The sequence below is a fragment of the Mollisia scopiformis genome (assembly GCF_001500285.1).
Source record: "Mollisia scopiformis unplaced genomic scaffold LY89scaffold_26, whole genome shotgun sequence".
In the NCBI taxonomy this organism is placed as follows: domain Eukaryota; kingdom Fungi; phylum Ascomycota; class Leotiomycetes; order Helotiales; family Mollisiaceae; genus Mollisia; species Mollisia scopiformis.
The window spans coordinates 898,361-919,408 of record NW_017263606.1 but is presented as its reverse complement, the minus strand read 5'-3'; the positions used below and the strand labels follow the sequence as shown (position 1 = coordinate 919,408).

At 48.8% G+C, this 21,048-nt stretch overlaps 12 protein-coding genes across 12 annotated transcripts; 5 read left to right on the top strand and 7 right to left on the bottom strand.

Moving 5' to 3' along the window:
* The first annotated feature begins 132 nt into the window (after positions 1-132).
* LY89DRAFT_656415 (NAD(P)-binding protein) lies at positions 133-1,344 on the top strand. Its single transcript, XM_018212384.1, has 3 exons — positions 133-816; positions 860-1,010; positions 1,057-1,344. The coding sequence occupies exons 1-3, from the start codon at positions 253-255 to the stop codon at positions 1,095-1,097; spliced, it is 756 nt and encodes a 251-aa protein (XP_018064926.1). The 5' UTR covers positions 133-252; the 3' UTR covers positions 1,098-1,344.
* A 278-nt stretch (positions 1,345-1,622) lies between these two features.
* On the top strand, positions 1,623-3,287 carry LY89DRAFT_689765 (uncharacterized protein). The gene is made up of 4 exons (XM_018215966.1): positions 1,623-1,754; positions 1,826-2,057; positions 2,117-2,870; positions 2,920-3,287. The coding sequence occupies exons 2-4, from the start codon at positions 2,016-2,018 to the stop codon at positions 3,024-3,026; spliced, it is 903 nt and encodes a 300-aa protein (XP_018064925.1). The 5' UTR covers positions 1,623-1,754; positions 1,826-2,015; the 3' UTR covers positions 3,027-3,287.
* Positions 2,959-3,757, bottom strand: LY89DRAFT_264012 (uncharacterized protein). The gene is made up of 2 exons (XM_018206300.1): positions 3,086-3,757; positions 2,959-3,012 (listed from the first exon to the last, which is right to left on the bottom strand). Exon 1 carries the CDS (start codon positions 3,506-3,508, stop codon positions 3,095-3,097), a length of 414 nt encoding a protein of 137 aa, XP_018064924.1. The 5' UTR covers positions 3,509-3,757; the 3' UTR covers positions 2,959-3,012; positions 3,086-3,094.
* Positions 3,758-4,907: 1,150 nt separating this feature from the next.
* Positions 4,908-6,636, top strand: LY89DRAFT_596536 (triacylglycerol lipase-like protein; the record flags this gene model as incomplete). The annotated part of the gene is made up of 4 exons (XM_018209928.1): positions 4,908-5,147; positions 5,195-5,536; positions 5,584-6,260; positions 6,309-6,636. 4 exons carry the CDS (start codon positions 4,908-4,910, stop codon positions 6,634-6,636), a joined length of 1,587 nt encoding a protein of 528 aa, XP_018064923.1.
* Positions 6,637-6,888: 252 nt separating this feature from the next.
* LY89DRAFT_723737 (uncharacterized protein) lies at positions 6,889-7,894 on the bottom strand. The gene has a single exon (XM_018218842.1). The coding sequence runs from the start codon at positions 7,811-7,813 to the stop codon at positions 6,944-6,946; it is 870 nt and encodes a 289-aa protein (XP_018064922.1). The 5' UTR covers positions 7,814-7,894; the 3' UTR covers positions 6,889-6,943.
* Positions 7,895-8,482: 588 nt separating this feature from the next.
* Positions 8,483-9,692, bottom strand: LY89DRAFT_627160 (uncharacterized protein). The gene is made up of 2 exons (XM_018211137.1): positions 9,313-9,692; positions 8,483-9,262 (listed from the first exon to the last, which is right to left on the bottom strand). Exons 1-2 carry the CDS (start codon positions 9,458-9,460, stop codon positions 8,841-8,843), a joined length of 570 nt encoding a protein of 189 aa, XP_018064921.1. The 5' UTR covers positions 9,461-9,692; the 3' UTR covers positions 8,483-8,840.
* A 361-nt stretch (positions 9,693-10,053) lies between these two features.
* On the bottom strand, positions 10,054-10,519 carry LY89DRAFT_740273 (uncharacterized protein; the record flags this gene model as incomplete). Its single annotated transcript, XM_018220569.1, has 2 exons — positions 10,054-10,295; positions 10,351-10,519. The coding sequence occupies 2 exons, from the start codon at positions 10,517-10,519 to the stop codon at positions 10,054-10,056; spliced, it is 411 nt and encodes a 136-aa protein (XP_018064920.1).
* A 207-nt stretch (positions 10,520-10,726) lies between these two features.
* On the bottom strand, positions 10,727-12,274 carry LY89DRAFT_740272 (uncharacterized protein; the record flags this gene model as incomplete). Its single annotated transcript, XM_018220568.1, has 1 exon — positions 10,727-12,274. One exon carries the CDS (start codon positions 12,272-12,274, stop codon positions 10,727-10,729), a length of 1,548 nt encoding a protein of 515 aa, XP_018064919.1.
* Positions 12,275-13,736: 1,462 nt separating this feature from the next.
* On the bottom strand, positions 13,737-14,379 carry LY89DRAFT_263953 (uncharacterized protein). The gene has a single exon (XM_018206299.1). The coding sequence runs from the start codon at positions 14,225-14,227 to the stop codon at positions 13,835-13,837; it is 393 nt and encodes a 130-aa protein (XP_018064918.1). The 5' UTR covers positions 14,228-14,379; the 3' UTR covers positions 13,737-13,834.
* A 224-nt stretch (positions 14,380-14,603) lies between these two features.
* Positions 14,604-16,458, top strand: LY89DRAFT_689759 (putative mannitol-1-phosphate 5-dehydrogenase). Its single transcript, XM_018215965.1, has 2 exons — positions 14,604-15,094; positions 15,172-16,458. The coding sequence occupies exons 1-2, from the start codon at positions 15,039-15,041 to the stop codon at positions 16,280-16,282; spliced, it is 1,167 nt and encodes a 388-aa protein (XP_018064917.1). The 5' UTR covers positions 14,604-15,038; the 3' UTR covers positions 16,283-16,458.
* Positions 16,459-16,734: 276 nt separating this feature from the next.
* Positions 16,735-19,900, top strand: LY89DRAFT_627155 (Coatomer, beta' subunit). The gene is made up of 6 exons (XM_018211136.1): positions 16,735-17,106; positions 17,157-17,188; positions 17,239-18,091; positions 18,140-18,555; positions 18,603-18,766; positions 18,814-19,900. Exons 1-6 carry the CDS (start codon positions 16,875-16,877, stop codon positions 19,778-19,780), a joined length of 2,664 nt encoding a protein of 887 aa, XP_018064916.1. The 5' UTR covers positions 16,735-16,874; the 3' UTR covers positions 19,781-19,900.
* Positions 19,901-20,115: 215 nt separating this feature from the next.
* LY89DRAFT_740269 (uncharacterized protein) lies at positions 20,116-20,713 on the bottom strand (the record flags this gene model as incomplete). The annotated part of the gene is made up of 3 exons (XM_018220567.1): positions 20,116-20,137; positions 20,190-20,305; positions 20,363-20,713. 3 exons carry the CDS (start codon positions 20,711-20,713, stop codon positions 20,116-20,118), a joined length of 489 nt encoding a protein of 162 aa, XP_018064915.1.
* Positions 20,714-21,048: the final 335 nt, after the last annotated feature.

Genomic DNA, 21,048 nt, shown 5'->3' with positions numbered 1-21,048 from the left:
GGCTTCACCAAATTTATACTGGGCGATTCAAACACCATGTTCTGTGATCGTGAAGCTTGGCGCTCAAACTCTGCGTTGTCACAAGATTCATGGCCTTACACTAGCCGAATTAGACCAGGTCGACTGATGTCCGTCGTGCATGTGGATGTTGGACGGTATTAAAAGCTCATTCCTTGCCTTTCCCACTCCTCGCATCACCACACTCACCTAAACCATCACAATTCCACCGCAACCGAAGTCCCAACCACAACCATGTCTCTCGCTGCACACCCAAGCCCAAATGCCCCCCTCCTCTCCCATTTTTCTCTCGCAGGCAAAACTGCTCTCGTGACGGGCGGCACTCGGGGAATTGGTCTCGAAGTAGCCCGTGGTCTCGCGGAAGCAGGCTCTAAAGTCGCCATTAAAGCCTCTGGACAAACGGTCAAAGCCTACAAATGTAACGTGACCCATCAACCAGAAATCTCATCTACCATCGACACCGTCCGAACCGAGCTTGGCAGTGGAGTTCTCGATATCGTTGTCGCGAATGCGGGCATTGCCACGCATCATGCGGGATTGGACTATACTCCTGAACAATTTCAAGAGATCATGAATGTTAATCTCAACGGAGCTTTCTACACTGCGCAAGCTGCTGGACGAATATTCGAGAAGCAGGGATTTGGAAATGTAATTTTCACCGCGAGTGTTAGTGCTATTCTGGTCAATATCCCGCAGAAGCAGGCAGCTTATAATGCTAGTAAAGCTGCAGTTGTACAGCTTGCTAGGTGCTTGAGTGTTGAATGGGTTAAGTTTGCGAGGGTCAATTGTGTTTCGCCTGTAAGAACCCTTGAGTTGAAATGCATGTGACTTACCAAAGCAGGGGTATATTGCGACGGATATGCTTGACATCCATCCAAAGGAATGGAGGGAGAAGTGGTTTGGGATGATTCCTGCGGCGAGGTTGTGTGAACCTGCCGAGTTGAAGGGGGCTTATGTCTTCTTGGCGAGTGATGCAAGCAGTTACATGACTGGTAAGTGATCACGAGTGGCTTGCGCATATCCATTGACGTTCGACAGGAGCAAATTTGGTTATTGATGGTGGATACACACTTCCATAAGTGATTGTGAGCGCGATCGGCATCTTTAATTGTCCAGTGGTGAGGGCTTTGAGGAAGGAATTCAGGTGGGTGAGGTAGAGGCAAGTTAGAGTCGAAAGAAATTGGGTGTAAACAACGCATTGATGAAGTTATCAAAACAACGGTTTGCCCTAACAGTAATCCCGATTCTTACATTCATACTCTTTCTTAGTCCTACTGTGGCTCATTTCATGTACTTCTTGAGAAGTGGTTGTTGTGAATCGCAAGGTGGTAGGAGGTATGAATTATAAGGTCAAATTCCAAGATACTAAAACGGAGAGGAATTTGTCATTAATTGTTGCTGTGTTGTCAACTGGGATTTAACGATAGGCTCAAAGCATGAGGGAAAAGGGGTAGCGGGGTACGTCACGTGTGTCTGACAGGGATGAGTGAACTCGGCCGAAACAATGACGAATTTCAAACCTTCTTCCCTTGATTATCTCTTCCTCGTCTTCATCAATATAAAGAGGACCGTCGCAATCGTCCCCGTTGCACTTCCTCAAACTCTCAGCGAGATACCGTATCCCCCAATCAGCAATCTTCATTCCACCGACACCAACCAAGGGAGCAGCGAGCTGCGAGCTGAAGTACCTGGCTGGCGCAAACATCCAGATTGGGATTCAGATACTTGATAGCAGAGTAATTGGCCATCCACTCCTGCATTTTGCAGACCGCCTCGCTTTTCAACTCGCTGATACGGTAACTAATAGATATCGATCAAGCGCCATTTTGCTCAGCGCGGGAAAGTTGTCAGCTCTAGCAATACTCTAGGCCAGACAGAGCTTCCGGGATTGATCACCTCTCCAATATATATACTCGTCCTCGCAGAAGTTTTCCGTCTCGCTTCAATTTCTCCATTTTGTTTCTTTTCGTTCTCTTTGAAAATACTTAATCGACAACATGGTGGTCCAGCCCACTGGAATTGGCGCCTTGCCAAACGAGGTACGTCGATTTCCCCCTGAAACATTGTGGCGGAACAAGGCTGAAAAAGCAAACATCAGATCCTCATTTCGATCCTCTCGACCTTTTCGACCATCTCCCTCCTTCCTCTGACCCTTACCTCCCATCGCTTCCACTCCTTGATCGCTGGAATACTGTATCGCCGTCTGATAGACATCGCCCAACTGAAGGATAGGAATCTTCTACTCGAATGTTACCACCCTTCCACCAAACTATCGACACCCTCACTGAGTTGCGAATATCTTGGTACATCGGAGCTAGATGGATCGGGCGAGTCCTCAGAGGCAGACCTATATGCAGGTTTGAAAGAATGTAAGATTGGACAACTCGGGAAGCTGGCTGGCCTCTATTCGCACTTCAGACCCTTGAAACCAGAGGCTGAACGCAGGACTGTGAGACGCCATCCTGCAGGTGGTTCTTTCATTATGGCGGCCAACGACCTCGTCGATGACCACGAGGAGTACGTCTGTCAAAATGTCCACCTGGAGGCACACGAGCGCTTCAGCCAACTCTGTACGGTCACGAATGTAGTTAAGCCTGGGCCAAGAGGACTACTACTAGGATGCGTTAACATTTCTGATGGAGTCACAAGAGTTCAAAGGCACTGGTTAGCTGCGCAAGCAAGATCCAATCCCGAAACAATGTCAGGGGAGAAGAGAGAGAGACTTCTTTGGGCCGACAATAGCGAAAATGTCGGTCTGAAAATGAGGGTCAAGGAGAGAGACGATGGCGCTACCCCCATATTGGTCCGAGATGATGAGGACGAAGCAGTGAGCTATACTCTGCAGTATGAAGGTATGCAGCCCATCTCGCCCTTCTAGTTTAGAGTGCTAATAAAGTACAGAATTAGTGATCAGGACGAAAGAATTACTTCTCATGGTCGAAAAAAGCATTGACCAGGAAGTCAGCCATTCAGGTAAAGCTATTGTGATAGGATCTTGGGACCAATGAGCTTGGGACCGGCGAAATTCGAACTGGATATCATTCCATTTACACAAATGCATGCTTACCGTACGTCTTCAACACACAGGAATGTATTGCGATAGAGATGGTATCTTTGGAGTTGACATACTCTCCCCAACACATATGTCCTGGGCTTGGGGATGGAGGGCAAACGGGAGAGTTTCGTGAAGAGATTTTGGTCCGTCGATAGGCAGGCTGGCCAACATTGAAGCAGGACAATAGACAGTGACGTTGCTCGACTTAGTGAACGATTCTTTCTCCCTTGTGCGCCCTTCATATGATTCAGGGGTCCATCTAATGTCGCCGTGATACTGCGCCCATGTCCTCGGATCCATTGGATATGTCATTGACGCTGCGCCGCTAGATGTAAGAGCGCAGGCAGCAACGGTCTGAAAATACACCGTGCCAAGCAATCTGTTCGTTCCGGAAGCAGCCCTATCTCGACGACAGCAGTCAAAAAAGTCAAACATCAGACGATAAGCTGGCTCACTTGTCCCTAAGGCCGAGAACGGTCGGCAAACCTTGCTCGATCGGAAGAATCTAACGATATGCAGGCTGGCGGATGGCAGTGTCGTACTGAAAACTAAGCTTCTTGATTGGAAACAGAAATAAGATTTGCTTGGCTGTCCTTAGTCGGGGCGATCTTCCGAGGAAAGGAAAAAGTGGAAAGGCGCAGCATACGAGAGGAGCTGGCGGGTAACTTGGAGGTCGGGATTTGGCCATATGGATGGATGGACTGATGAACAAAGTTTCCTCACTTAGACGTAGAACAACAGAACACATCAAAGGTTCAAGTAGCCGTCGTTAAAGCGAGTCCATTTCCACTAATAATGCAGGAGTAGATTCTCTGTGCGACGAAACAAATATCCGTTTCATGCGCGCCGCAGAGCCCCCCACCCCAATCTTCTCCCATGCACGTGTTTGAGTTGGGCTGTGCCATTGCCGGATCCCTGCGTTGATCATTCAGAAATGGTGTCTGCGCCAAACGCAAATCTCAGGGTTCGGTCATCCTTTTCAGCTCAATTATTTCATCGTGCGTCTTTTCTATTTCATCACCAGTTCTTCTTCCCCTCTTTGCATTTCGTACATATATATACGGTGGTACTGCCTGATTGCGCTTTCCTCTCACATTCGAGATCGCGTATACCACAAATTGCTTCTATTCGCGGATAATCTCAACCCTTACCTGTACCTGCATTTTTGGCATTTCATTTTTGCCCGTCCGAGGTAAAACGTTCATGTATGTGGTATTTCCCCTCAAAAGCTCTCCTTCCCCCGTTTCGCTGTTCGTTGCAATATAGCGCCAACATCGTACACTAGCCGGTGTTTCCCGTCACCAGATCAAAGAAGTCTTTCTTCATGGCAGACATAAACTTTCTTCATCGACCTAGTGGTCGTCGGGGAAAAGGCAGAAGGGCACGCGACCACTTCTAGTCGTGCGTTTCGATATGTTTCGATCGCTGATCACCGTCTTTTGGTCAAAAACTTATATCATCAACTAACAATGCACATAGTTCTCACATCAGCCTTGAGGTGCTCGGTCGTCCAAACGATGTGGACGAGTGCATCGTTCAGCCTCGTTGCTTGGTGCTGACAGGGAGGGTGATCAGGCTAAGGCCAATGCTATCTTGCTCGGTCCATTATTCACCCATTATTGGGAATCCGGGGAAAGCACATTTTGACTTCTGCCAAGACGAGAGCCGAGTCACCGTGAATCCAGTGCCCGGGTGAATCGCATTGGGTTTCGCTCCGGCGATTTAATATATCAAGATGACGGCCTACTTCCCTCTCATACCTGGCAAGACCAGTCTCTCCTATCTCACTCATCGATTCTTCTACTGGATTTGTGGTACTATTTTACTACTCATAATGTTAATCGTTGGGCTCGTCTGTGGCTTGGTGTTTGGCCTTCGAGCTCGTGCTCATGCTCATTCTAGCAATATCAGCTTGGATGTGGATCTAGGATATTCTACCTACCAAGGAGCAAATGGCGCAAGTGGTGTCAGTCAGTGGTTGGGAATCAGATATGCTGCTGCTCCAATTGGCAATCTTCGATTCAGAGCTCCGCAAGATCCTGTGACGGACAACAAAACTTATGTTGCTAATACTGTGGGTTTATTGCGTCCGTGGATCTCCATGTACTGACTTCTTTACAGCGAGGGCCTATTTGTCATTCAAGTCCATCAACAAGTCTCTCTGCAACTAATTCGGAGGATTGTCTCTTTCTGAATGTTTTTGCACCGACAACAAGCAGGGGCTCTCATCCAGTTTTCATCTACTTTCAAGGTGGTGGCTTCAACACTCTATCGGCTCCGGACCTTGACGGCACTAGTCTCATCAGCGCTGGAGATCATGATATCGTTGTAGTTACTTTCAACTATCGTGTAGGTCCTTATGGGTTTCTCGCTAGCAAGGAAGTTCAGTCAGATGGAGACTTGAATGCAGGACTGCTAGATCAAAGGAAGGCACTTGAATGGATTCAAAAATACATTCACTTGGTAAGTTCGGTGACGATGAGTAACAGACGAACGCTGACCTTTCCAAGTTCGGTGGAGACCCCACGCGCGTTACTATCGGCGGTGCTTCAGCTGGTGGTGCCTCTGTGGACTTACACATGAGTGCTTACGGCGGCCGTAACGATGGTCTCTTCCATCAAGCTGCAGCGGAAAGTCAATCATTTGGCGCCCAACTTACGGTTGAAGAGTCTCAGTACCAATACGATGCTCTCGCGAAGAGAGTCGGCTGCAACACCACGGACAGTCTCAATTGTCTTCGGAACGTCAACATTGAAACCATCGCTGACAATAATCCCAATATTCCCACACCGGGAGGAAGCGGAGGAGACCCAGTCTTCATGTACTCTCCTGTCATCGACGGAAATTTTACTCAAGACTACACGTACAACGCCTTTGCTCAGGGCAAGTTCGTCAAGATCCCCTCGATTTTCGGCGACGACACAAACGAAGGGACAATCTTCACTCCTACGGGCATCAACACCTCGGCCCAATTCCATGCTTTTCTGAAAGACAATTTTGTCAATTTGACAGCCGCGAACCTCGCTCAGATCGATAATTTCTACCCACAAGCTGGGCAGTTCCCGGGCAAAGGTGTCTTTTGGCAAACAGCAGCGAATGCATATGGCGACATGCGATATATCTGCCCTGGAATCAATATTAGCTCCATGCTTTCTTCGCATGGAGTGGACAAAAGCTGGAATTATCAGTAGGTTTCTCTCCTCTACTCTTCCTATTTTCATACTAACTGCCACAGCTGGGATGTCCTTGAGGCAGGCAACGCTGCATCTGGCCTTGGAGTAACGCATACCGCCGAATCTGGCAGTATCTGGGGCTCATCAACCGCACCAGAAAATGCCCTCATCCCCACCATCCAAGGATACTGGACTTCGTTCATCAGAACTGGGGATCCGAATACACACAAAATTTCAACTGCTCCGACCTGGGGAACATTTAGTGCTTCCAGTATGCAGAGAATACATTTTACGAACGATCCGGCGAATGTTGCTATGGAGGTTGTGCCTGCGAGTCAGCAGGCGAGGTGTCAGTATTTGAGTAGTATTGGGCCGTCGCTGCAACAGTGAGGCTGAGGTTGGATGGTGCTTCTAATGATCTAACGAATGCATGGTTTGGCGTTGTATTCTACCTCTGAGCGAAGAGCTGCATCTTTTAGCGAGCGGTCGATTGTTTGAAAGCATTGCGAGGCGTTGGTGGCACATGTGGATACCATAGAGGCGTTGTTTTGCAGCTTGTTAACGAAGATTATATTCATTCTAGTCCCGTTTGCGTTCAACGTTATATCTTGACAGAAAAGGGTGCCAGAATCTATGAACGTCCTCCGCAGTCATCTTCTACCGCACAGCTCGCCTCACTTCCGAACACTCTGACCTCTCAATCTCTCGGCCTTGCTTCCCGACGTAAAAATGGCGTGTACCCCGGTGCGGGCGTTCCATCATCTTCCCAAAAATAACGATCTCCCGCTCTCTGATTATAAGTCGGCGGAGGCGTCGCTACCGTCTCCTCAACTCCCCTTTCCGCGGCTGACATGAATTGATCCGATATTGGTGTATTCTCGTATTGAGGAGGATTGCGTCTTGGTTCCACTTCAACTCCTTGTGACCTAACGACAGCCTCGCCAGATCTGCGTAGCCGTTGAGGTGTGTTGGGGTCTGAAGCTGGTGGTTGTACGCCGACAGGAGGTACGTTGCTGAGTTCTGGGTTCGATTTTGCGATGGACCGGACGCGGCTGAGACCTCTTTTGAATCTGCCCATTTCAACATCTCGAGATCTCGATCGTCGTCCAGATTTCTGTCTATTCCACCAGCTGGATAACTTTGATTTGAGAGTTGGTTGGGGCTGTGAACGGACTCTGTGGGAATTACGAGCCTGCTCTCGAAGTCGCCTCTTTTGTATGCTAGCCTTCGCGATAGAAGATATGACGGCAATGATTGCTGCAAGGCCAATAAATGCACCCACGAATATTATGACCATAGTGATTGGATCAGGACCATGATCCGGACGGGGATCGTAGGCGGGTGTTGTTGAAGCTGATGGAGCAGAAGAGTATGCTGTGGTAGATGTTGGTTTGGGGCAATTCTTGTGAGGGTGAAATATCTTGTCCCAATTGCTGCACCATTCAGGACTGGCGGCAGGCTGAACGTCTCTAGGGAAATACATGATATTGATGTTTCTGGATAATGTGGAAAGACAATACGGTTTAGCTGCAGAAGTCCCAGGTATATAACGGACGTCAAACATCATAATGTTCAAACTCTCTCCGTCATCGCTCTGATGGAAAGAAACTAAAAGTGTTCTAGAAAATTGTCGAGAGGAGACAAGTGTGTTTAGAGAAGGATAGAGGGAGGTAGCCTCATCAGCCAAGAACCGTAGCCTTCTATCGATGGGAAATACTTGATCTGATTGGAGGTCTAAGTGGGTTCAGCCTTGCCGGACATTTGGGGTACCAGTGTTGAGGCTGAATCATGACGGAGTGTGGGGTCACATGATGACGTTAGCTCCCTTAACTGCAGGTGTATGAGATCTGCTGTACGAAAGACAGCGAATATCATGTCGCCGAGGAGAACTCGTTGAAATCTAGAATACTTGTGGTAATCTAGTAAATAGGAAATGAAGATCGTAGGAGCTCCATGGCAGTGATGAAACGAGCGCGGAACTGGAACGCAAGTGCAAACAATATATATTAATCACTCTATATGAGAAAGAAGAAGTAAAAGGCAAGTACGGAATAGGATTGAATGACTGATCCACACCGTGTATGTATTCCGAGGTAGTACTTTGCAGCCATTTTTGGATGCCAGAAGAACACTTGCTGCTGGAGAGTGAAAAGAGATGCAAAGCGGCAACCCGCTCGTCGTGAAGATAGAAATCAACAATACCACATGAAAGAGGGTCTTGCAAAGCTCAAAGCATCGAGTTCAAGTAGACAATAAAGCGTGCAAATCGATTTGAGCCATCCTCAACATCAGGGCAGAGACAGAAGCACCCGTCAGGTAGAGAGTGATTGACATAACTCCTACCTACGGCTTCGAATACATTATTGGCTGCGAGCCAAATTCCATGCTGCTGAACTACAGTGTCCTTCTTGATGGTTGATCTGACGAGCTGATGAAGCACATGTCGCTAGGTATATCCTCTTGATGTCTCAATGCCCTTCCCATAGGCTCTGGCATCAGCAAACGTGGCTTCGCAGCCGTCTCCCATGATCTCCGTCTATGAACTCCTGCCCATGCAGAATACCATTGCCCCAAGCAAGACACTCTATCTTGTATCAATACCCATCCTTCCAGATCTCCTTCCTATACCCCTCCGTCAGCCTCGGATCCTCACCAAATCTCTCCTGCCAGCCCACAAATCCCCTATCCAACACATAAACCTTCTGTTCCTTCTTCTCTTCCTCAACATCCTCCCACTCAGCATCCCTATCCTCTCCCTCTTGTGCCTCGTCTTCCCTATTCTTTTTCAGCACCTGCCCAACCCCACTCCCGCTCTCGATATGTGCTCCCAATCCCATCGATCGTTCTCTTTCGCGGATGTACCGCAGAGCCGCAGAAGGTCCACGTTGCTGGGATAATGCGCAGTGGAATACGACGGTCTCCTTGTCTTTGAGCTTGCGGACGAGTTCGGGGATCTTGTGGTCGAGGGTGTGGGATGGGGCGTGGATGGAGTGCTTGATGTGGCCTCCTATGTGATCTGCTGGAGGTCAGCTTCTGTTATGGTTGAGGAGGGAGAGGGTGATTCACCGTCGTCTCGGACGTCTATTATTGCTATCTTCGAGGGAGGGGTCGAGGCATCGAGATTCGAGGAGGAATTCGACAAGAGGATTTCGGACAGGGTGGTAGAGGAGAGGCGGGGTAGATTGGCTACTGTATGCATCGACATTTTGCGCATCTGCTGGGGTACTGGGGTCGAGGATAATTGTGATGTTGAGGTTGTGGTTGTGGTGGGAGAAGAGGATGTTTATTTTGCTTTTTGGCGGGGTCGATGTCGCGAGCTCATCCCAAATTTTCTTCCTTGCAACAGCATCTATCAACACCTACTTGGGTATCGAGCACATACAACATCTGTAGCAATCCAGGCAATAATCATACCCCAAGTTCACGAAACGAGCTGCCGCAGCCAGTGCTGCGCGGTTTTCACGTCCCAGAAATCAAGGGCTATCGGTGCAACACAGAATGTCAAAGAATCATCAGTTGAAAAATTTCTACGGCATTGCATCAATAACCACTACCTGGCATTTTAGTTTGATTTTAGTTAACTACAATGATAGCTCTCATTCAAGCAGATTTCTACTTTCTCTAGTGCGTGCCCAATGATGGAGGCGCCGGTCATCTTCTTCCCTTCCTCCAAGTTCTCCTCGATGCACCTATTGCCTTTGCATGCCTTACTGTAGCATTGACCAGCATATTTGCAACTTACTACAGTACCCTCCGTCAGTCATCCTAGCTTTCAAAGATCGAAGAGAACAAGCTTACTTCTCAACTCTACACATCTTCCTTCGGCTGATGACTCTGCAACCCATCTTTGCCAAGCGGCTTCTGCTTCGTAACCCACTGCTCCATCTGCGCAGTCCTCACCCCAGCCGACTTCTCCTGCTTCGTGGCTTTCGGTCTGATTTTGTACGGAGCTTGCTTCTTTTTAAGACCTAGACGACCTTCAAGTTTCGGCTTGCAGACTCTGCCGCTACAATTCTTGGAACAGCATCCTGAGTCTTTTACACACAAGACTATGTCGCGTTCGTTAGCAAGTGCTCGTCGTGTGCATGGCTTTGAGTTTCTTACGTCCGTTTGCGAGGCATGATCCCGCAGCGGGAGGATCGATGTTCGTGATAGAGGGGAAGTCTTTGTGATGGATGCTTTTCCGGGGCGAGTCGTGGATGGGGTGGAGTACGATTGAAAGTACGAAGCCAAGGAGGCTTGCGATGAGAAGGGCGCGGCTGAAGATGTACATCTAAGAAGCTTCTGTTGGGTGTGAGGTACTGCAGATGATTCACGGTCGAGGAGTCGATGCGCAGAGATGATGTATATACCCGGATCTCTAGGAATGTACACAGTTGTTGTCCGGAATGCGGAGCAGCTTTTCAGCCCAAAGTTTCATCCCTTAGTCTATCAGTTTTGCCAATCAAAATCGCTGTCGAGAGTCAAGATGCTTCATTGTTCAACAAATCTTCCCAGGTATTGCCCCTACTTGACGTCTTAACCGATTTTCCTGGCATAGCTTGGGATGATGTTTTCCAACAAGACATTCATGCACTTTATCATCCTCAATCTCTGCCTGATTAGATTTCGCCCGGAATTTGGCCCACCCTATCTTGATCCTGTCTGAGAGCTTTACATGGACTTCTCCAGTCTCCTCTACATCCGCTATTCGCGCGGATGTCATTGTTGCTTCTGTTTTTGGCGTCCACCGTATTGAGGAGACGGCCTTCAACTGGCGAACATCGTGAATCCTGATCGGTATTTTGTTTCTGATCCATCTCCTCTTATCGTACCCAGCTCCAGTGAGGTCCGCCGTAAGTTCGCTCGTGTATATTGGATCTGGGCCACGTCGAGCAGAATCCAAGATACGCTGGAGATGTCCTTCAAGCAATTCTTCTTTCAAGTTTTCTTGCCTCTGAAGAATGACTGCGAATCTTCCTCGAGCATGGAGCTCTTCTTGGATCTCTTTCAAGTACCACTGCTGATATCGCTCAGTTGAGGAGGCGCGATCTCGCTTCCTTGGGCGATCATCAGATCGTCGTTGTGGTCGACCACGTCGCGCCTCGGTACTATCCAGCCAAGACTCGCTGCTTCTAGTTGGACAGGAATATGATTTAGATCTTCTCTGTCGCGTGCGAGGACGACCTCGCAGGTGCTGGTCTGTCTGTGATATATTTGCTGGATCAATCTCTTGGCCGGATTTGCAAAGCCGATGGTCACCGACTCTCGATTTGCCCTTCGAGTCCTCCTTAGAAGTGGTGGAGACACCAGAGACCCCACTATCTGGGCTTCGATTCGAAGTGCGTCGCTGGAGATGGCTCTCCAGACATTCATTCAATGACATCGGTCTTGGCAGGATCAATCGCGGCTCCAATATCTGTTCGGCAGTAGCCCAGAGCTGCTCTCCGGATGTTTCCAACAATGCTGGCATGGGTCTATGGAAGCTGGGCGATACGATGTGAGCTTCATTTTTACCAAGCGTACGGGATACGGAAACTCGTCGGATGGTTTGTGGTGAAGACATGATGTCCTTGGTTCCTTCACGGACAGATCTAGAAGCCCTATGGGACACTGGACCCGGTCTCATTCCTCGCTGAGGAGGTTGTTGAATGTCATTCAAGCTTCCAGGAACTCCATCGTCTGTGCGAAGAGCGCGAATTCGTCGATGTGATGGTCCAGAACTACTTCCTTCGCCTCCATTACGTTGAGAGCGAGATGCTGCTGCTCTTAAAGTCTTCCGTCTTTGGAGATCGGCGTCCAGATACTGAGTCAGCGTCTGTTGCGGAGAGTCGACGATAGAATAGGGATCGAGTCGAGAGGGTTTTGTCAGTCGTCCATCGGCCGTGAGGGACATGTCAGGTTGGTCGAAAGGGTTGAATACTCGGGGATCAAAGTCGCAGTCCGCATCGAGATCATTGGAAGGAAGGCCCGTAGCGGGTTGTTTGCCTTTGCTCTTTTCGCTGCGTCTGAGCGAGCCTAGACGGCTGGGAAGATGAACGCCAGGCATGTTGTAGAGCGAAGAGAGGCTTTTGGACTGTGGTGCTGTGGTGCTGTCTGGTCTTTCCGAGTCTTGCTCTTTCGAATGGCGAAGAGGGTTCAAACGCTATGTTGTGAATAACGAGAGTCAAGTATGTGTGTTTCAGCAAGTATGGTTTCCAACGAGTGTGATGTGCGGTGAATGTGTGAATGTGTATTACGTTTTTGTTTACAGCATAAGAAGACAGAACCCGGAGTGAGTCTGAGACAATCAGAAATCAAGCCAAATTTCAGAGGTTATGAAAGTCCATTTCGATTCTGACTGCAACTGCCCTACAATCAAACCCTACAGACTAGATACCTGTCATGTCCGTAGTGTCTGATCGGTCCCAGATAATCAAGAGGTGCTCTTACCCTTTTTGGTCAAGCAGAACACACGACGAATGACTCAAGAGAATTCTGGAAAAATCGTTGCATCATTAGTTATGTCATCTACTTCTCTCCAAATGTGTATCCCCAAATTCATCGACGGAAGATTGAATCTCCCAAACGCGTTCATTGTCAGGACTGGACATGAGAGATAGAGACCTGGAACCTTGAAACGACGACGAATTTTCTTTGTGGCCATTTAATCCGTTGTGCTTGGTGCCCTGACTGAGAAATTTGCAATCTCGAAAATCATACTAGTATATCTAGAAACTGACATAGGGCTGAGTCCACAAACTGTAAAATCTCGGGCTGGTAGCGAGAAATCTAATCACGGGACTATCACGGGACTATCACGGGACCTTCATCACATGACAGGGCATGTGATATCCAGTCTCCACCTCTCAATGGGCCCACTTCAACATCTAGACTCCTTCATCGTGAAGTGCAAAAGTGGAAATGATTAAGTTCACGACCCCAGCTCGGCTACACGTGGAAAGTGAAAGTCTCTCGGGGGGATTCGGAGCCTGCGAGATCCACTTCTCACCTTCGATTTTTCCCACGGGGTCCCTCGGTCCGTTAGGGAGGTGATGTTTAACACTAAAGTATCGTGAAATTGCCTCACTTTGCACGTTCCTGGGAGTGAGTGATGGAGAAAGAAAGGAAAAAGGGGCCCTGCAGGAGGGGTGGAAGAGAGTGAATGACGACCCGTTTAGGCCTGAGCGACATATCCAGGGCGAACAGATGACCGGTAGAGATGTCCTTCACGCATCTTTCGTTTTGGGCTTTTTGCATGTGAGGAAAAAGGTGAGGATGTACTGTACTGTACCTGTACATGATTCTTACAGGTTCCCGCAGTACGCGTCTGAATAAATGAAAAATGGCGCAAGACTGTTCACCATTCACCCATCGGAGCAGGGAATTGAGGCTGTGTTGTCGAATGTGATAGAAGGACAGAGAGAGGTCCATGTATCGTTACAAAGAGTGGATCTCGACGGCGACCAGCAAATAAGACGTGGCAGCGTGGAAAAGTCTTTTGCAGTCTCTTGCGTGCGTTTCGGCAGTATTATTTTTTGGATGCTTCACGATATCTTTGAGTCCATTCTAGATTGCGGCGGGTGGAGGGTAAACGGGCCAACGTCGGCTTGTGATTGATCGAAAGGTTTTAAGGGGAGGCGAGAAGGCGAGGAACAGGATGGATCAACAGGAACAAATAAGACCGAGGTGGGTAAATGAGAATCGCCATACTTTTCTTCAGACTCCGTACGTCCAGTAGACGACGCTGTTGAGATAACGAATCGATTATTCGGTGGCTTCTCCGAGTCAGTAGCAGCAGCATAGCGAGACCCAGGGTAACTTTATTCGAGGGAGAAAGAAACGAAGCATGATCACGAAAACGACCAAGTAAGTGCGGCATACGAACTGCGTCTTTTCTGGCCCTCGTTCTCATCGATGATACTGTACTGGACGCCCAAATTGTCGTGAATCGTAGTCTCGATTTTGTGCTTATGATTCGGTCATTACCCCTCCATGCATTATGCCCCTCCATCATCATCATCACTCTCTCAGTCTTCCTTCTCCCTCTTTCTGATCCTCACCCCGCGCTCACTCTCTCATTTCTGCATCCTTCGATGAAGCAAATTGACCTCACCTCACATACGCTCAAACCATTCTCGGCTCTGTGTTCCCCTCAGGCCCGCCGATCGCATTCCTTGCGCGCTGGGCAATAGCACCATTGCGATTGCTCGCATTTCTTGGTACGAAACTGCGATACGGCAACTTTGCGTCATGGGCGTTAGTAGCTTCACATATAGACCGCATCCCATGCCGAGACCAGCAAATCAATGATGATTTGCACCCAATGCAAAAGCCCCCCGGCAACAAACATCTGCCCACTCACAGATGGATGAAATGTCTCCCCGCATTGCCTGCGACGGGGCTTGGGATCATGCAGATGCAGTTAGACAGACCGGTTAGTAGTGAGGAGCACAGGAGCACTTCCCCCCTCCCTAGACCAAGACAAGATAGACCCAGCAAGGTTCGCGGCAGGCCGAATGAAACCATAGACTGCACCGACGTAGTTCTCCAGCCTTGCTTGTTTGTACGCTGACTCCTCGCTCCATGCTCGTGAGCCTTCATATCCTCGCTTCACTGACGCCCACTCCCTGCACTGGAGTATAAGTACTAAGCCCGGCGCCTCTTCCTCACTCTTGTTTCCCCTCAACGGTTGTGTGCTTTGCCTCAAACCGTATTACAGTTGCTTCCAGAAAGATATCAGTCCACCTCTTCGATCTCTCCACTTTACGCATACTCTGCCTCGTGTAAATAGCTTCAGCCTTCCTCCCACCAACCAACCACACGCCATCACCATGAAGGCTGTACATTTCGGTGCCGGTAATATTGGCAGAGGATTCGTTGCTGAATTGTGAGTATTCTACCCCTCATCGGCGATTTGTTGCTGTTTCGTGAGTGTTATCAGACGTCAGACTAATCCCCCACTAGCCTCCACAACTCAGGATATGAGGTCGTCTTCTGCGATGTCATGGACAGCGTGATTGACCAACTCAACGCCTCAAAGTCATATAAAGTCATCCAAGTCGGAGCAGAAGGAACCAGCGAAACCACGATCACCAACTACCGAGCCATCAACTCGAAACATAACGAAGCACAAGTGATCGACGAGATCACAACGGCTGACATCGTAACCTGCTCCGTTGGCCCCAACATCCTCAAATTCATTGCTCCAGTTATCGCCAAAGGAGTCGATGCTCGACCAAACGATGCCACACCGATAGCTGTCATTGCCTGCGAAAATGCAATCGGCGCAACCGACACTCTCGCAGAGCACATCAAACACCCCAAACACACTCCCGAACACCGCCTTGACGACCACCACGAGCGAGCACGGTATGCGAATTCAGCCATTGATCGTATCGTGCCAGCACAAGACCCCAATGCAGGCTTGGATGTCAAGCTCGAGAAGTTCTACGAGTGGGTTGTCGATCGATCACCATTCCACGACCACGAACCACCAGCGATCAAGGGAGTGAAGTGGGTTGACGATCTGATCCCATACATCGAGCGAAAACTGTTCACTGTCAATACCGGCCATGCTGCAGCCGCATACCACGGATACTACCACAAGAAGACCACCGTCTACGACGCTCTACAAGAGCCAATGATCGTCGATGAGGTCCGGAAGGCACTCGCCGAGACCAGCACCTTGATCGTCGGGAAGCATGGCATCGAGACAGAAGAACAAAAGGCATACGTGGAGAAGATCATCAAGCGCATTGGCAACCCTCATCTCGAGGATGCTGTCGAACGTGTTGGTCGTGCGCCATTGAGAAAGCTGAGTCGCAAGGAACGCTTCATTGGCCCCGCTGCCGAACTCGCTGAGGAGGGCAAACCCTTCGATGCGTTACTTGACGCTGCAGAGATGGCATTCCGATTCCAGAATGTGGAGGGAGACGAGGAGAGTGCGGAATTGGCAAAGATCATGGCTGGCACTTCGCCAGAACAGGTCGTAGAAAAGGTTTGTGGGTTGACTTCATCAGACAAACTCTTCCCTCACGTCGTTGAGGTTGTGAAGAGAGTGCAGGCCGATGCATAGAGAAGATGGTTTTGATTTGTATGATTTTATGGCGAAATGGGTGGTCTGGAAAGCAAGCGGGGTGTTTCTGTGAAAATATCCTGCATCATAGCGGTCAGGTTCTGTAGCTATTTGTACCTTAGATCACCAGCATAGCCTCGGATGGCAGCTTAAAGGTCAAATGAAAGAAATAACAATATACTTTGCAAATCTCTCAGTGAATTGGAATGACTGGAGAGTGCGAGAATATTATATGACCAAAGCCTTGTTCGCGCTAGTCCTTTTTGAGAATACCCGAACGCACCTTCATCGAGCTGTTGAAAGACCACGATATCGAAATCGCAGGGCAGACAACGCAACAACTTTGGCCGCCCACGATTCATCTGCGAAGCTCTGCAAAGATACAACAACAATTGATACTGCTATATCCTCGCGCTCCACATCCTCGCTGGATCACAACAGTACATTCCTCGCGAGCGGCCACGGTCGCCGGAAAGAAAGCCACAGGTTTCTTCTTCCTCCCTTACCGCATCCACATTCGGCGTAGTGTTTGGACAAAATGCGATTAGACGTGAAGGTTCGTGGGCATTTCTTTTGCTAGAAGCTGGCCATCATGCTGGATCCCCTGGTAGACAGCCTGGATATGGCATCAACCCCATCTGTCCCTACCCATTCCAAGAACAAGAGCCTGGATCTGCGCGAGACGGTTTTGGTGGGCAAGATGACACCCAACTCGACTAACTCGGTGTACCAAATACAGAGACAGTTGTTTGCGAGGAGCGAGAGAGTCAAGGGCATCGATTTCCACCCAGTTGAGCCATGGATCTTGACCACCCTTTACAGTGGTATGTACAACACACACGAGCTCGAGTCCGTTGTTAACGATATTAAACAGGACATGTTTATATCTGGTCCTACGAGACTCAGGTACATCCTCGCTAGCTACTTCTCCACACCGCATGCGCTGACAACAATAGGCCATAGTCAAAACCTTCGAGTTGACAGATGTCCCTGTTCGAGCGGGCAGATTCGTTGCGAGAAAGAATTGGATTGTTTGCGGTTCCGATGACTTCCAATTGCGAGTATACAACTACAATACCTCTGAAAAGATTACCTCTTTCGAAGCACATCCAGATTATATTCGAGCGATCGTCGTACACCCCACACAACCCTTCGTTCTGACCGCCTCGGATGACATGACCATCAAGTTGTGGGATTGGGACAAAGGATGGAAATGTGTCCAGGTTTTCGAAGGCCACAGCCATTATGTTATGGGACTGGCCATAAATCCCAAAGACACCAATACATTTGCTTCTGCTTGTTTAGACAGAACTGTCAAGATCTGGAGTTTGGGTTCCTCAACAGCGAATTTCACTCTCGAAGCACACGAAACGAAGGGCGTAAACCACGTCGACTACTACCCACAATCCGATAAGCCATACCTCCTTACCACCTCCGATGACAGAACGGTCAAGGTCTGGGATTACACCACCAAGTCCTTGATTGCGATACTGGAAGGACACACAAGTAATGTTTCTTTCGCATGCTATCACCCAGAACTGCCTGTGATCATCTCTGGTTCCGAGGATGGCACCGTCAAGATCTGGCATGCGAATACATACAGACTTGAACAATCGCTGAACTATGGCCTGGAAAGAGCATGGTGTGTTAGCTACCAACGAGGCAAGCAAGGTGTGGCGGTCGGATTCGATGAAGGAGCCGTGGTTGTGAAGATGGGTCGAGAAGAACCAGCAGTGTCGATGGACGGATCTGGAAAGCTGATCTGGGCACGACACAGCGAGGTTGTCTCCTCGATAATAAAAGGTGGTGGTAAGTTTTGGAGTCAAACTGGAGTGGACGAAATCTAATTACGCACAGATGCTTCCCTGAAAGACAACGATCCCATCTCCCTCCCAACAAAAGACCTCGGTACCTGCGAAGTATATCCACAAACTCTCCTCCATTCTCCAAACGGCCGATTTGTGTCTGTTTGCGGTGATGGTGAGTTCATCATCTATACAGCTCTGGCTTGGAGAAATAAGGCTTTTGGTTCTGCTCTGGATTTCGTCTGGGGTTCGAAGGAAAACAGCAATGATTACGCCATTCGAGAATCAACCACAAGCGTCAAGATCTTCAAGAACTTTGTGGAGAAGGCTGGAGGACTTGATGTGGGGTTTCAAGCTGAAGGTCTTACTGGTGGTGTTTTGCTCGGCGTTAAGGGGCAAGGCGGCGTCGGCTTTTTCGATTGGCAGACAGGCGGTTTGGTCCGAAGGATCGAAGTAGACCCGAAAGAGGTTTATTTACTCATCACCTCAAATGTTTTTTTTACTAACAGGTACAGGTCTACTGGTCTGAGAACGGAGAACTAGTCTCGATTGCTTGCGAAGATACATTCTACGTTCTCCGATTTTCTCGCGAGAACTATGTTGCTGCAGTTCAAGCTGGAGAAGTTGAGGATGACGGAGTCGAAGCAGCCTTTGAAGTTGTTACTGACATCAATGAGAGGTATTTTCCCTCCCCCGATTTCAATCATCAGGTGCTAACAGATTCAGCGTCCGAACTGGTGAATGGGTTGGTGACTGCTTCATCTACACCAACAGCACAAACCGTCTTAACTACTTAGTCGGAGACCAAACATACACCATTTCACATTTCGATCAGCCCATGTATCTACTTGGTTATATTCAACGAGACTCGAGGATATACCTGGCTGATAAGGATGTCAATGTCACTTCATTCGCCCTTTCTCTTTCTGTTGTCGAGTATCAGACACTTGTCCTGCGAGATGACATGGAGTCAGCCGCTGAGCTCCTGCCCTCAATACCTTCAGACCAGCTGAACAAGATTGCGCGGTTCCTTGAAGGTCAAGGCCATAAAGATCTTGCTCTCGAGGTTGCCACGGATCCCGAACACAAGTTCGAACTTGCACTCGCCCTTGGTCACCTCCCAATTGCGCTGGAGCTCGCTCGAGAGGCCGATGTAGAGCACAAGTGGAAGACTGTTGGCGATGCTGCTCTCGCTGGCTGGGACATTGCACTGGCAGCGAAATGTTTCAAGAGCGCTAAGGATCTTGGCTCATTACTTCTGCTACACTCTTCGACTGGCGATCGAGATGGTCTAAAAGCCTTGAGTGAGCAGGCACAGGAAGCTGGAGCTCACAATGTTGCATTCTCATGTCTCTGGCAGCTGGCTGATGTAGATGGTTGCATCGATCTTTTGACAAAGACCGGCAGGACTGCAGAAGCTGTTCTTTTCGCCCAAACTTACAAGCCAAGTGTTGCTGTCAAAACCGTTGGTCTGTGGAAGCAAAGCTTGGAGAAGGAGAAAAAAGGTCGTGTCGCGAAGACGATTGGTGTTCCTGGAGAAGATGACGAGCTGTTCCCTGAATGGGAAGACTATCTGCGATTAGCAGGCGAAGGTGTGAAGCTCATTGACGTGAATGGTGAATCCGAGGAGCCTGTCAATGGCGATGCGGCGGAAGCAGAAGAAGAAGAAGAAGAGGTTGAGGTTGAGGAGTGAGGTAATTGTCGATAGATAGTTCTGTGCATTCGTCTTTGGACTGGGGGCACTTGGGAGACGGATGGGAAAAGAAATTATGGCGCAAATAGCTACATATGAAACCAACGAGATGTTCTTCCCAAGATTGAGTTGTGTTCTTTGCTATTCGTGTTTGCATCTAAAGACTCGAGGCTCATCGGCAAGTGTCTGCGAATCTTGAAGTAACATTACACACTGACTTTAAACATATCTCTGGGGTGAGAGTACACGTTGATCTCCCAATCCATCCCTCGACCAATATTGCCATAAACAATTGGTCCTCCCCTGCAGAGGTGTTTACTTTATTTCAAACCCGATTAAGCCCCACAATCAGAGGCACTGAGATAATATGATCAGCATATACGTTCAGACTTCACCGGATCCCACTCACACATTCCCCACCAAGTAAACCTCCACATCAACAAACGTCTCATTCCTCGGCACCACACTCGCCACCAGAAACCCATTATTAAACTCCTGATACCTCGTCCCATTAATCTTCATCTCCTGTCACTCTCTTAGCATCAAATACCTATCTCAAAGTCGACGATTGGGAAGGAATACAATCCTAGTAACTTGACAAGCGCGCGACCCGGTTCCCATTTCGGAGACGTAGAAAGTTTGATTATCGTCTGTGAGCCCGTAGAGGGTGATGGATGGGTTGTCGATTGTTGTGTTGGTGAGGGATGTTGGGTAGGCGAAGCCGGAGAGGATGGTGCCGTTTATGGTTCCGTTTACTGTTCCGCCGGTGATAGGTTCTATGACGAGTGTTCCGCCTGGTACATTGATGCTTGGTAGTGCTGGAGCAATGGTGATTTGAACGGAGAAAACGTGCTGGAAGGTGAAAGGTAGGTTATGAGCAAAAATCAGAGTCGACAGCGTCGTGAGGGTGAGAAGTGGGATTGAGAAACGCATGATTGCTGCAAGCGGGATTGAGATGAGGAGTCGATTCTGGTGAAAGTAAAGAAGTAATCTGAGGTTGTGGGTTGAATGTGTTTATCAACAGAATTTCCATTGCACTATTGTCCCTCAATTTATACTTGCATCTAGAATGCGGAAACTTGACTAGAGACAGTTGACGGTTGGTATTTAGCGTCAGTCAAAGGACGCAAGGCGCAGAACAAGGTTTGTGTCTTTTCAATTAATGAGGCTGAGTATGTAAAGTTCCGATGAAGCCATCACAATCAGAATAAACCTGATCCAGCCGACCATCTCAAGTCATCTTTGAGCCTTGTCTATGGAAGCGAGAT

Excerpts from the sequence above, each read along its gene's own strand:
- LY89DRAFT_656415 (XM_018212384.1), top strand. The coding sequence starts at position 253 with ATGTCTCTCGCTGCACACCCAAGCCCAAATGCCCCCCTCCTCTCCCAT. Across the intron at positions 817-859 it reads GGGTCAATTGTGTTTCGCCT|GGGTATATTGCGACGGATAT; the intron begins GTAAGAACCCTT and ends TTACCAAAGCAG. Across the intron at positions 1,011-1,056 it reads TGCAAGCAGTTACATGACTG|GAGCAAATTTGGTTATTGAT; the intron begins GTAAGTGATCAC and ends GACGTTCGACAG.
- LY89DRAFT_689765 (XM_018215966.1), top strand. The coding sequence starts at position 2,016 with ATGGTGGTCCAGCCCACTGGAATTGGCGCCTTGCCAAACGAG. Across the intron at positions 2,058-2,116 it reads TTGGCGCCTTGCCAAACGAG|ATCCTCATTTCGATCCTCTC; the intron begins GTACGTCGATTT and ends AGCAAACATCAG. Across the intron at positions 2,871-2,919 it reads CTATACTCTGCAGTATGAAG|AATTAGTGATCAGGACGAAA; the intron begins GTATGCAGCCCA and ends AATAAAGTACAG.
- LY89DRAFT_264012 (XM_018206300.1), bottom strand. The coding sequence starts at position 3,508 with ATGTTTGACTTTTTTGACTGCTGTCGTCGAGATAGGGCTGCTTCCGGA.
- LY89DRAFT_723737 (XM_018218842.1), bottom strand. The coding sequence starts at position 7,813 with ATGATGTTTGACGTCCGTTATATACCTGGGACTTCTGCAGCTAAACCG.
- LY89DRAFT_627160 (XM_018211137.1), bottom strand. The coding sequence starts at position 9,460 with ATGCGCAAAATGTCGATGCATACAGTAGCCAATCTACCCCGCCTCTCC. Across the intron at positions 9,263-9,312 it reads AATAGACGTCCGAGACGACG|ATCACATAGGAGGCCACATC; the intron begins GTGAATCACCCT and ends GACCTCCAGCAG.
- LY89DRAFT_263953 (XM_018206299.1), bottom strand. The coding sequence starts at position 14,227 with ATGATGATGATGGAGGGGCATAATGCATGGAGGGGTAATGACCGAATC.
- LY89DRAFT_689759 (XM_018215965.1), top strand. The coding sequence starts at position 15,039 with ATGAAGGCTGTACATTTCGGTGCCGGTAATATTGGCAGAGGATTCGTT. Across the intron at positions 15,095-15,171 it reads AGAGGATTCGTTGCTGAATT|CCTCCACAACTCAGGATATG; the intron begins GTGAGTATTCTA and ends ATCCCCCACTAG.
- LY89DRAFT_627155 (XM_018211136.1), top strand. The coding sequence starts at position 16,875 with ATGCTGGATCCCCTGGTAGACAGCCTGGATATGGCATCAACCCCATCT. Across the intron at positions 17,107-17,156 it reads CTTGACCACCCTTTACAGTG|GACATGTTTATATCTGGTCC; the intron begins GTATGTACAACA and ends GATATTAAACAG. Across the intron at positions 18,556-18,602 it reads TCGAAGTAGACCCGAAAGAG|GTCTACTGGTCTGAGAACGG; the intron begins GTTTATTTACTC and ends TAACAGGTACAG.